We start from the raw sequence: 13,829 nt of genomic DNA on the forward strand, positions 1-13,829 counted from the left end.
TAAATCATATTGAGGGTTTTTGCAGGAGCATAGTTCCAAATACCGTAATTTTCTAACTATAAGCCGCTACTTTTTTCCCTCATTTTGAATCCTGCGGCTTATAGTCCAATGCGGCTTATTTGATGATTTATTTGGGCTAATAGGTAACACTGTATGTGACAGTGGCGTCATAAGACTGCCATAAAACCGTCATAATTATGAAATGACACTATCATGGCTATTAATGAATGCATATGACCAAGGCTGTCAACAGACTTGCAGGGGCCCGGGGACAGGAGACCACTATAGGGGCCCCCCACACCACCCCACCCTACCCCTGCCACCAGCTTGTCACGTCAACATACACAGGACTTTTAACACTTTGCAAGCAATGACAGTGTAAATTTTCAAATTATTAAATTTGAGATGGACAGTTAAATTTAACAGACTGTAATGTGATGTGACAAAGTATAAACAATTTCCATCTATTGTCCCATGTAGGCTACAGTACAATACAACTGAGAGTGTTATGCCTGCCTGCCAAGCAACAAAACAGTATAACTAAACATCCTGTCCCTTCCACATCCCTGGGGTTATGAATCCCTCAAACAGCGATGCGCCTAAATTTTTTGACCGCAAAGTCATTTATAACATCAGTGAAATCCAGATTTTGAGCAAGCTCACGCTCAATGGACAGCATGGCTAGGTTGTTAAGCCTGCCTTGTGATATGGATTCTTACTAGTGTTTGCTATAATACACAGTGGGTTATGGGTTTTGCCCCATTAGCCTCATTGTAGCAATGCTAACGTTTACAGTGTTTAATATAGATGTGTTTTCTTATTTTGTATGCATTAACTTTTATCCTACAGCGTGTTGATGACCAATCAACAGCTGTGAAACTGTGAACTGGTGTGTCATTTGCCATCAACATGCACGCACAAATGTATGCATGCACGCACGCACGCGCGATAAATTGCAGCCGTGAAAATTACCCCCTCATTTTTATTTACCGTGCGATAAATGGACTCATTGCATATCGCGACAGGCTTAGCAACTTCAATAAAACATGTCGTTAGTTAGTTAGATGGACTTACGATCTGCTAGCTTGTTGTCTCTTGTTGTCTTCCAAAATTACAACTGGGTGACGGCGTATTAGGTGTTCATTCATGGCCAACATGCAGCCAAGTTTGGCATTGAAGAGACGGGACACAACAGTGTACCCTCGTTTGTTTCGTTGAAAAAAGTCGATGTTTTGTCCACTCTGGTGCGCTTTTTTTGGCTTTGTGCCGCTTTCCCCGCTTGCATACCGAGCATCCGACATTAAAAAAAAATTCCCGAAGAACCCCACCCTCTCTAAAAATTTTCTCCTCAGATCTACACAGTTCACGTAGGTCACCCTTTTTGACTTCAAAAAGGCGAATTTGCGGCAAAAGGTGAGATTTTCATGCTAGAGTAGTGTAGCCTTGAGTGCGAAAAAAAAAAAGAAAAAATATATATTTGCAATATTTAATTTGTTAAAGTTTTTAAATATACGTATATTGAGTAGAACATAATATTTGATCAGACAATGATATATATGTAATGAAATATGAAAATTTGAATGTAAAGCAAAATAAATTAAGGGTCATTCAAGGGCCCTATGATCCTGAGGCCCGGGACAACATACCCGGTTGCCCCCCCCTGTCGACGGGCTTGCATATGACAGATGTCATTAAGTGTCATCCGGCAAATTATGTCACTAACTCCATTTATGTCCTGCTTGGATCTTTTACATCCATTCAAAAGTGAGAAGATTTGCCGGATGACACAAAATTCCCTTTGTCATAAGCATTCATTAATGCACATGGCAGTGTCATGTCAAAATTATGGTGATCTTATAGCATCACTGTCAAATAAAGTGTTACCAGGTACCATAACTGGCAGTTAATGAAACAACTGGAACAGTAACTGAAAAAATAATTAGCACAGACCATGAATTTTGATTGTTATTTACACCTGTAGCGCTGCAATGCATGCTAGGAGGCATGTTGGACGAAAACAGTGTTGTCAGCAGGTGGCAGCAGAAGTTGACTGTCTCCCCCGAGGGAGCAGTGATGATCAAATGAAGCTTCTTAAAGGAATGATGCAATGATTGCAGTCATTTGGTTCAAAGCTTCATGGTGGTTCATTTGGTCTTATGACAGTCTTTTGATGTCGGTGTCAAATAAAGTGTTACCAATTAATATGTTTTGGTGTAAATATCGCATATTAGAGTGAGGACAGCTGCGGCTAATAGTCCGCTGCGGCTTATCTATGAACAAATGCAGTTTTTGTGTCAAATTTGGTGGGGAGCAGCTTAAAGTCAGGTGTGCCTTATAGTCTAAAAATTACAGTAGGTTAACATTCTCCTTGGGTGCAGTATTTTAATTGTTATGTGATCACATTAAAATAAATGAAAATAAGGTGACTTTTGCATCATGTTTTAGGTTTTTTTCTCACTATATCATTTTATTTAACAAAAAGTGTCAGGTACGGTAGACTTAATTAAATAACAGGCATATTATTTGTGAAGTCATATTTTGAACTCAGCCAATGTTGGTGGGATTTCGGGTGAAAAGTATTGTGTGATAAAATAACTACTGAAGGATAACATTATATAACAAAGCATGACTTAGTTCAATAAAGTGAAAGAAATACTAATCGCATTGTGATAAAAACTAGGCCGGCAGGGCCCTCGCAGTTTGGCGCAACTCAGACGGCACGCAGCTCAGGGTGGTGGCAGATCATCCCCAACTCATCATCTCATGAGAAACTAACCTGTACTTGAAACTCGCCTCTTTTTTGTGTGTGGAATCTCTTTTGTGTTGACAGTAAGGCTGACAGAGAGGTTTTTGTATATCCTGATATGAGAAATACATTCACATAGCTAGGTGAAAAAAAAAACCTATTTAAGAGGGTCCTACAATAAAGGAGACGCTACTGAGCTGTGCAGCCATGCCTTTGTTCAAGATCAAAATGAATCTTCTAATTGGGCCAGTTCGACCAAGTGTGCCAAGTTTTGTGGCACTATAAGCTGCCTGACTCCCTGAGAAAATCAACTTCCTTTTAATGATGAACAAAGGGTCATAATGGCAACAAACAGACATTGCCTTAAAATGTAGTATGACAAAATGTCTTGTAACAACACTGATCAATCTGAAAGGAACTGGACATATACAGGTAGTCCCGGGTTACGAACGAGTTCCGTTCCTACGCTGGCAAGTGGTGACGTAACTCGACTTACCGCATAAATAGGAATTAACCCGTTAATTACGCCCCAAATCTCAAAATAACTATCCAAAAACATGTACTGTACATCATTGCGTAGTCCACGCCAGACAGCGAGCTAAGCTCCGAAATGATGTCAGACAACCGTGTGGTTTGCTAAATCCATTCAGCTGCTCATGACATCAACACTTGCAGAATGAAACTAAAATAAAAATGAAACCAAATCAGTTTCATCCTCAATAACAGCTATTCAAATTTGCGTTTATAACTAGCTGTTGATACAGGACCCTGTGGATGCTTCACAAACATACAAATGTGTAAAGTCGAAATCATTTAAGTCGGGTATGTCGTAACCCAGGGACTACCTGTATAAGTAATATGAGTGACTTTCTGTTGCCACTAGTTGGCGCTGTACGGTGACCCCCTAGAGGACTATTCAGGGTACCGCTTTCGTCAAGCTAGGGAAGTTTGGTGCAGATCTGTTGTATAATCTGCCAAGTTGTGACTGTTTTAAAAAAAAAAAAAAAAATAGTGAGACGAAATGGCGATGGTCATATTCACTTTCTGGTTTGTATCCCTCTACTTCAACGAAAACTCAATATTTTTCATCAGGCACCTGAACACATGTCTTAAGGCTCTTTTGATGCAGGTTTGAGGTCAACTGATTTTCTTCCCTTGGAGGAGGAGCCTGTCCAATAAAAAAGAGCATTTCCTGTTCCTAATGGCCTAATGGGTAATATTTCAATGCAGTCATGTTCAGGCTGGGATGCCTCTCATACATGCCATATACGAAAAAGACTGTACCTTGTATCAGCGAGTTGTTATTCATTTACTGAATTAGGCATGTTGCAAAAAAAAAGGCCCACTTTGGCACACCACCCAAGTCAGGCTTGAATGAAAACTAACCATTTTCATAACTTTAGATCTCATATGTCTCATGAACAGTCTCACCAATTGTGAGGAAGATCCAACTAACTGCATAGGTGCCAAAGTCTCAAATGCGCACCCTGTAAATCGACTAAAATCGCATATTTTTTTCATATTCAATCCAAATTACACAATTTTCTGTTGGGTTTGGAATATGGGGCCAGAAACTTTTTGGTGCAGTTTTGCAGAAGGCATCGTCTTCCCAATTTTCATTGCTCCATTTTGAAAAAACCAAAGGAGAGGCCTTTTGGAAAAATTTCAGGGGGCGATGTTGAACCAATTTGTTCCCGTTTTTTGCAAGGTTGCAAATTATCAACATTTCCCCCTAAAAAAGAATAATAATGATCCTTTGCATTACAATAGGGCTCTCGCACCACTTGTTGCTTGGGCCCTATTTATTTATGTAATGCGAGACATGATTTGTGCACCATAAACCATGAACCTCACTTAATTGTTAATCCCGATTTTCCACTTGAAAAGTTACACAATATTGCAAGAAAAAATATAAACACCCAAGTAAATCTATTTTTCGTTTAAATGTGGTTTCTGTAGGAGGACTAACATGACACAAACATTTGTCTAATTCAGGGGTTTTCAACCCAGTCCTCAAGGCACACTGTGGGTCCTGGTTTTTGTTCCAGCCGATCCAGCAGAGACAGTTGAACCAATGAGGCTTCTGCTAAAACAAGCCACACCTGACTGCAATCAACTGATTGCACTTGTAAAACACCAGATTGGGGAAAAAGTGTTGTCATCTTGTTTGGTAAGAATGAAATCCTGCACCCACAGTGTGCCTTAGTGGAATAGGTTGGGAACCCCTGGTCTAATTCATTAATATTGGAATACAGTTAAACTTGAGGTGGTATCATACAACAGAATAGTCACATGGTGCGTCATTCTCTATAGATCCTACCCACGTGACGTCACAGCTCCGCTCTCCTGAATGGTACCGCCCACTTGTCCGTCAAAACATAGTGTTAACCTGTTACGGCTACGTACATTTCTCCTATTTACGGCGTGTTTTTCTGCTCCTTAACATTAATAATCAAAATGGTGAAGGCGTGTGTGGCTGTTGGTTGCACTAACAGAGAAGATGGAAGGAGAGACTTGAAGTTTTACCGTATTCCGAGGGATCCAAAGAGGAGAGCGAAATGGACGGCTGCAATTCGACGTGAAAACTGGGCACCAAAAAATCACCACAGACTATGTAGTAGTCATTTTATATCCGGTAAGATGCATTTAAGATATACTTAGGGGGTTTTGGGCTGACAAATAACCACAATTAAGATCATTGCGATGCTAATCGCCGACAACATACGACGTAGTACGACATAGTTTCAAATTCAAGATGTTTGTGACTTCCCTTTCTTCCACCATCGTTATTTTTTGAATAATATTTAGCTGGTATCAGGTGAAAGAAACTGGCCTCGTCTACGGAGCTGACAAATAACCACAATTAAGATCATTGCGAGGCTAATCGCCGACAACATACGACGTAGTACGACATAGTTTCAAATTCAAGATGTTTGTGACTTCCCTTTCTTCCACCATCGTTATTTTTTTGAATAATATTTAGCTGGTACCAAGTGAAAGAAACTGGCCTCGTCTACGGGGCTGACAAATAACCACAATTAAGATCATTGCGAGGCTAATCGCCGACAACATACGACGTAGTACGACATAGTTTCAAATTCAAGATGTTTGTGACTTCCCTTTCTTCCACCATCGTTATTTTTTGAATAATATTTAGCTGGTACCAAGTGAAAGAAACTGGCCTCGTCTACGGAGCTGACAAATAACCACAATTAAGATCATTGCGAGGCTAATCGCCGACAACATACGACGTAGTACGACATAGTTTCAAATTCAAGATGTTTGTGACTTCCCTTTCTTCCACCATCGTTATTTTTTTGAATAATATTTAGCTGGTACCAAGTGAAAGAAACTGGCCTCGTCTACGGGGCTGACAAATAACCACAATTAAGATCATTGCTAGGCTAATCGCCGACAACATACACGTATGTATGTCGTGAGAGTGCTATCGCTAAACCATATAAACATTAAAAGCCTTAACTCCATTGACAAACGACATGAAATACATTAGACTTGACAGTGGATGTTAGCAATAACAAAAGATTTTGAATTGAAAATTTCGTAACTCACCTTTCCAAGCACAAGATAGATTCCTGCCGAACGAGGACCTGTTTCACTCAACCAGCAACGAAGTATTTATAAGCCTCCAAGCTCTTGACGTTTTTCAAATTTTCGTGGGAATAGGCTGATTTTGTGTGGACAAGATAATTGTAAATATCAGCGTAGCAGATGTCAGGCAGACAGGGCGAAGACAGTGGGTCGAAAAACATCGATTTGGGCATCAAATATGGATCTGGCGACTGTATAGAACGAAGCTTTTCCTCATAACGCCTTTTATGCAACAGATCCAGTGAGTTTGCGGCATCAGAAAGCACCGGGTCTTCCATGAAATGCATTTTAAATTCCGCCATCAATTGAAAACAATGCTAATACAGAGTCAAAATGACGGACAAGTGGGCGGAACCATACAGCGAGCACGTGGTTTTATGACGTTGGTGGGTAGGCTCTATAGCAGGGATCACCAACCACTGGGCCAGGAACCGGTACCGGTCTGTGGCGCATTTGCTACCGGGCTGCAGGGAAATATAAATAATTTGTTAACTACCGCAATCTGGCCTGTGCCTTTTGACACATCAAAATGCCTGTCTACTCTATTGACTAAACCGAGTAGCGATTTGTGTACGTCGCCCTCTAGTGGTTGGCCGCTATTACTGGGGTGTTTGCACACCTATAGCTGCCCAGCATCAGTCAATGTAAACAGTAACATTAGCTGCTGTTGGTTGTGTGCTGCTGGCGACACACCTCAGCAATGGCAGACGGGGTACTTCCGTTTTTTTTGCTCAGATTAGCTATTTATCTGCACTTGTCCTTGATAATGAAGTAGGTGCATCTTATGTGTTCCTGTAAATAATAAGCCCACACGTTAGCAAAGATGACTGAAAAATAGACGTCTTTGGAGTCTGGACAGCTTTTTTACAGGGAAAGGCTATCTAGTGAGCCAGAAGAGGAGGCTACAACCAAGGCCAGTCTGCATATTTTGCTAAAAGCTAGCAAACGAGGCAACAAAAGTGAATGCACTGAGAACATCATGCTCGGGGCGAACCGTATTGCTAAAGCCAAGAAACCTTTCACGAGTGGACAAGAACTCATTACGCCTGCGACCAAGGATATTTGCCGTCAAGGTTTAGGTGATGCCGCTGTTAAAGGCATCCACGGATATAAAGATTTGTAGTTCTTAAAAGAAAAATGTTATTTTGAGTTAAAATAATTTGGTATTGAAACCGCTCTTGATGTTTTCGTTTTTATACCATTTGTAAAATTAGTTTAACTAGTAGGTCGCCATTGTTGTTGAGGTTGCAGGGCGGTGACGTCACATGGTTAAGCTGCTGGGCTCCCAGAGTATGACTCTAGCGACATGGAAACCTTCCTTGATGTTTTAGTTTTTATACCATTTGTAAAATTAGTTTAACTAGTAGGTCGCCATTGTTGTTGACGTAGCAAGGCAGTGACGTCACATGGTTACGCTGCTGGGCTCCCAGAGTATGACTCTAGCGATATAAACATGTCATCTGTTCAACCCTTTAAATTTGAATCTGAGAGGAACATCAATGAGCATGACAGCACTGTCGATATTTCACAAAACGAGCAGCAAAAGCAAAATGAACAGGAAAGACAGGATGAGACGTGGCGAGAGTAGGAAAAAATCGGTGTCAAAATGTGCTACACCGGCAAAACGTCTACAAGAGACGAATTTGACACCCAAAGTACTACCATGCGCTTTCAGCTTGTTCTTTTTTTAGATGTATACCAACAGAACATTCTAAAGATGCCTTAAGAAAATACTTAAATTTCGTAATATCAAATACAGTATTGTCTAAAATTGTTGGCACCCCTGGAATTTTTCCAGAAAATACCGCATTTCTCACAGAAATCAGTGCAATTACAAATGTTTTCAGTATGAATGTGTTTATTTCTTGGATGTCCATTGGAAAAACACAAAACAGCTTAGGAAAAAAGTCAAAATTAACACAATTTTAGACAATACTCAAAAATTAGGCTGGACAAAATTGTTGGCACCCTCACCTCAATATTTGATTGCACATCATTTGGAAGAAATAACAGAAAGCAATCGCTTCCTATAACATTCAACAAGTTTGGTGCACCTCTCAGATGGAATTTTGGACCACTCTTCTTTTGCGAACCGCTCAAGGTCTCTCAGATTTGGGGGGTGCCTTCTTGCAACAGCAATTTTGAGATCTCTCCATAGTGTTCAATATGATTTAGATCCGGACTCATCGATGGCCACCTCAGAATTCTCCAGCACTTTGTCTCCAACCATTTCTTAGTGCTATTCGAGGTATGTTTTGGGTCACTGTTCTACCCATGACCTCTGACGCAGACCCAATTATCTGACACTACACCCTACATTCTGGCCCAAAACATTTTGATAGTCTCCAGATTTCATGACTCCTTTCACACTGTCAAGGCACCCAGTGCCAGAGGCAGCAAAATGACCCCAAAACGTCATTGGACCTCCACCATGTTTGACTATAGGCACTGTGGTCTTTTCTTTGTAGGCCTCATTCTTTTTTTCTGGCATTGGGCACTGGTTTCCAACCATTTCTTGGTGCTTTTCGAGGTACGTTTTGGGTCATTGTTCTGTTGGAACACCCATGACCTCTGACGTGGACCCAAAATTTCATAACTCCTTGCACACTGTCAAGGTACCCAGTGCAGTGTAAAATTGTGTACATTTTGGCTTTTCTCTTCAGCTTTTTTGTGTTTTTCCAATGCAAATCCAAAAAATAAACACATTCATACTGAAAACATTTGTTATTGCGTTAATGTCTGGGAGAAAATGTGTATTTTCTGGAAGAATTACAGGGGTGCCAATAATTTCGTCCATGACTGTAAGGGTGGTTTAAATATGCTATGTGACTAATGTGGTCAACAGATCAACAATCTGCTTTAAAGTTACCACAAGAAAACACAATGCTTAAAAGTATGAGAGGGAAACACACGCAAAACGTATTTTGAGGCAATGTAAAGGTAATAAAATCTCAGATTTTTAAAAAATTTACTTTTATCCTGCTTTTAATCTAATGATATGATTGTTTTGTTGTTATTGTGGTTGAGCTACTGTGTTTGCATCTTTCTTGTGAAGTGTCTTTGCGTGGCATGAAAAGCGCTCTAGAAATAAAATGTATTATTATTATTACTATAAAAGACTCAATAAAAACACAAATAGTAAGTACTCGCCGCTTTTAACCGATGAGCGCATGTGTTGGACGTCTCGTCACGTAATTGCAGTAACTTGGTCATATTCGTCGAGTGACAGTGACAATCTACGTCATCACCCCGGGCGTCCATAAAACGTGGCGCCCTCCGTAGGTCAAAACATGTACTAAATATTACAGATTTTAAAATTAATGGCAATAGAGTATGTGTTTCTAATAACGTATTTTAGTAAAAAAGAACAAATGTGGCTTAATATAGCCTGCCCCTCTAAAGTCGACGCGTCCTGCGTGCATGCGGTCTTTGAAGCCTCGTTCCATTGCCATGACCTCACCCATGTGCCGCTGGTTGTTCTTGTTTGAAAATGCAGAAGTTGAGGTTCTCACTTGTTTTTACTTGAAGTAAATTGACCAAGCAAATCATGCCGCTTTTAACCGATGAGCGAATGTGATCGACGTCTCGCCGCGTAGAAGGAATTGCAGTAACCTGGTAGTGTTCATTGAATGACAGTGATAATCTACATCATAACCCCGAGCTTCCAGAAAATATGGCGCCCTCCATAGGTCAAAACATTTACTAAATATTATACATATTTAAACCAGCAGTTCTTAACCTTACTAAAGGTACCGAATCCCACAATTATCACATGTGGATTCACCGAACCTTTCGGAATTATAAAGTAAACCAACTTTTTTTTTAATATCTAAGCTAACAAGCTGAACATTTAGCAAATTCTTGTTCAACATTCCGCTCATTTTTCAAAATCAAAAATTTGAGACCAAGCTGACCATTGGTCTGTTGTATTCCCTCATACCAAGTGCGAGTCAACCTTCCACTGAGCAAACCAGTTCCTCCTCCCATCAGATTGAGGACTAGCAGTTAAAATAAATGGATTAAGCCTGTAAATTGGGAGCAAACCAGTCCAGAACCTGGTCTAAAAAGCCACTTTTTCTAGATTTAATTAGCGTGTGAAAATAGGGGTCTGAGTTTCTTTACTTTCGCCGAACCCCTTAGACTTACTCACCGAACCCCTGGGGTTTGATCGAACCCAGGTTAAGAACCACTGATTTAAATCAATGGTACCATTTTCTGTGGCTTATTAGAGCCTACACGTCTTAAAGGGATCCACGGATGGAAAGACTTGTAGTTCTTAAAAGATAAATGTTAGTACAAATTATTATAATTTGATATTGAAACCCCTCTTGATGTTTTCGTTTTTATACAATTTGTGAAATTATTTCAACTAGTAGGTCGCCATTGTTGTTGATGTCGCAGGGCAGTGACGTCACAGGGCCACGCCGCCAGAATTCCACCTGTCACTCTTAAAAGAAAAAAAAAAAAAGTGTCACTCCTTAATTATGTAAGGTTGTGATTTAAATACGCCACAAGGTGTCAAAGGTGAGTTTTACATTAATTAGGGATCAAGCCAATGACTGCGTTTTTTTCCTTTGACTGACGCTGTAGTTTCTTTAATCCACAGTAGGAGAGAGAAAGGAGAGTGGACACAGGCATTCAGATTCGTAGCTCGGACCGCGCTGTTTATTGGCATAAGCTTCGACAACTCTTTCACAACACACATAAGTATCCTAAAGTGAAAATACTACAAAACTAATACTCATATCTCTCAAAAAATGTCACCAAGAAGAAAAGTGCTTCAATCTGTATTACTGAGGCCCTATTCTCACACAGTTAACACAACAATGCAAAGAGAACTGGCATTCACAATCCAAATAGATGCGCCAAATGCACATGAAACTTACTCAGACTTTGGTCAAACTATATTTAAACATTTTAGCAACTCCTTTAGCCCAACAAATACATTGGATGGCAATATTTAGTCACGATACACAAACTATGATGCTTGTGAAGACAACACTCAAATGAACGTGAATCACAATCGACCCAGTCTAAAAATAAAAACAGGGAGTACAGCGTCAGTCAAGGGGCAAAATGCACTCATTGGCTTGATGTCTTATCAATGTAAAACTCACCATTGACACCTTGTGGTGTATTTAAATCAATACCTTGCATAGTTAGAATGACTGTGAAGTACGGCAGCATGGCCCTGTGATGTCACCGCCCTGTGACGTCAACAACAATAGCGAGCTACAAGTTTAAAATTTTACAAAATTCATTAAAAAGAAAACATTAAGAGGGGTTTTAGTATCAAATTATTATTACTCGTACTAACATTTATCTTTTAAGAACAACATGTCTTTTTATCCGTGGTTCCCTTTAATGTCCGAGTTTCCCTTTAAAAAAGGTTGATTCAGGATATGGTAAGTTACATTTTTCTTGCACTTATATGTTCGTTTTCAGCCCCGTCGTGTTATTTTATATTTACTGTCATTTTCTGCCACACATTGCTGTCTCCGTGAAACAAAGGCCTACATCACACTGGTCCGTGGTGCAAAAAACGTTGGGGAGCACTGCAGGGAAAATAAACATTTAATCATTAAGGCCCATTATGTATTTGTAGCCAATTTAGTCATTTTGATAGTAGTCTAATATAGATACATATAGCATATGTTATATAGGTCTTTTAATTTTTTTGTGGCACAAGACACACTTGTTTAATATATATATATGTTTTTTGTCCGATATGGCTTTTTCAACATTTTGTGTTGCCAACCCCTGCACTAGAGCATCCTCTCCGGAATTTATGGTCTAAATTAGGACTAACAGTGAAAAAGATTCCCCTTGAAAATAATCGACTTGCATGCTAAATGCTGTTCTTTTACATGGGATCAAGACTATAATACGGATTGTGGATGGACACCATTTCGCATTAAAGGCAATTTAAACGTCTTGATAGCATCCGCCATGAACGTGTGATACAGCACACCGAAGCTTGTTTCACCCCTTGGGCGTAGAGTAGCTATATTTTACGCAAGCAGCCTCCTGCATCAGGGGTGAGGCACTGCTGAAAACACGAAGCCCCGAGAATCCATTTCAAATAACACGAGAATCAATAGCGTTAGAATTGCTCATATTAGCCAATCAAGACACGGGAAGGTATTTTCTCTACTCAGTGCCAATGCAGACCAATACAGTGATGGGATGCAAGTATACTGTATTATTAAGGCTAAAAGGGTGTGCGTGTAGTACGTACATTCGCCCCTGGTATTTACTAATCATATCTTAGTAAGATTTTTTTTTAATGGCTTTTCAGTAGCTGATCGTTCCAGCCAAATTGACATTGGCGCATAGTCGCCGCAAGAGCGCTTGCTATGAGATCAGCCAGACTCTGCAGGTTACCTCCATCACTTTCACTGCTGTGCTTCACTACAGCATTTACAACGAGACGTCAAGAGCACCACCTCCATCCGCATCCTCCACCACCACTTACATCCAGTCGGTTAAAAAGTACATTCATGACAACGGGTCATTGAGGCTAATTTGGAATATTAAAATGAAGATTCTTACTCTCTCCGACCACCGCCTTTAATCCGATAGGTGCCATGATGATGCCGAGTGTCGTCGAGTGCTTCCTCACTCTAGTCCTCCTCCTCCCTGTGTTCACCTCCTCCCATCACTGCGGAGGAGCCTTCACGAGACACAACGTATCCTTCCGCCATGTGCGCCGCGCTATTGGGGCGCTTGGACTAACTACTGCGTCTTATTAGCCGGGAACGATGGCTCTCACTTTAGTCATTTAAAATGTATAATACTGTCTTCAAAAAGAAAAATGTGTTCTGTAATTAGATGATTGACAATTAGGCTATACATAGGGATTTTAATGCGGATTAGATTAACTCATTCACTGCAATTGACCGTGATAGAAATCAAATCCATTTGAACTGGGATACAGTGATCCCTCGTTTTTCGCAGTTAATTCCCCACACGTAAAAATCGAAAATCAGTGAAGTAGAGGCGGAGGTTAATTACATTTAATTTTTTAGGGGGCGGGGGGGGGGGGGGGGTCAATGTATTTATTAAGATTCAACAGCATTGGAAAGAGATACATACATACAGGGGTGAAAGTGGGCCAGAACGGTCAGGAACGCAGTTCCGGTATAAGATTCAGGGCCAGAACGCAGTTCCGGTATAAGATTCAGGGCCGGAATGTTTTGGTACAGGGTGCTTTGATTCCAAAAATATGATGGCAACTGTCAAAACGCTATGTAAAAAAATAAATAAATAAATAAAATGCTAAGCTGCCACACATGCATTTCATTTCCAAGAAGAAAATATTCTACCAACATCTGATTTACATACACAAGTTTTAACAGCAAGCATAATAAAGTGCTTGTGTAGCATAATCCGTTTCCACCAATATTTATTATTTTATTCCACAGACGGCATGGAGGTTACCCCAACTGCTGCAGTTATCAGAGTCTGACGATGA

At 40.2% G+C, this 13,829-nt stretch overlaps 1 protein-coding gene across 3 annotated transcripts in view; it reads right to left on the reverse strand.

Moving 5' to 3' along the window:
- Nucleotides 1–13,006, reverse strand: part of stxbp1a (syntaxin binding protein 1a) — a 78,156-nt gene extending 65,150 nt beyond the window's left edge. For 2 of the 3 annotated variants that reach the window (XM_057818528.1, XM_057818527.1), the window contains exon 1: nucleotides 12,908–13,006. In XM_057818528.1, the coding sequence (XP_057674511.1) occupies nucleotides 12,908–12,944 (37 nt within the window). In that variant the 5' untranslated portion in view covers nucleotides 12,945–13,006. The remainder of the gene's footprint in view (nucleotides 1–12,907) is intronic. The other variant, XM_057818529.1, reaches the window with a different exon arrangement.
- Nucleotides 13,007–13,829: the final 823 nt, after the last annotated feature.

This window comes from Corythoichthys intestinalis, chromosome 17, assembly GCF_030265065.1.
Source record: "Corythoichthys intestinalis isolate RoL2023-P3 chromosome 17, ASM3026506v1, whole genome shotgun sequence".
Lineage (NCBI taxonomy): Eukaryota > Metazoa > Chordata > Actinopteri > Syngnathiformes > Syngnathidae > Corythoichthys > Corythoichthys intestinalis.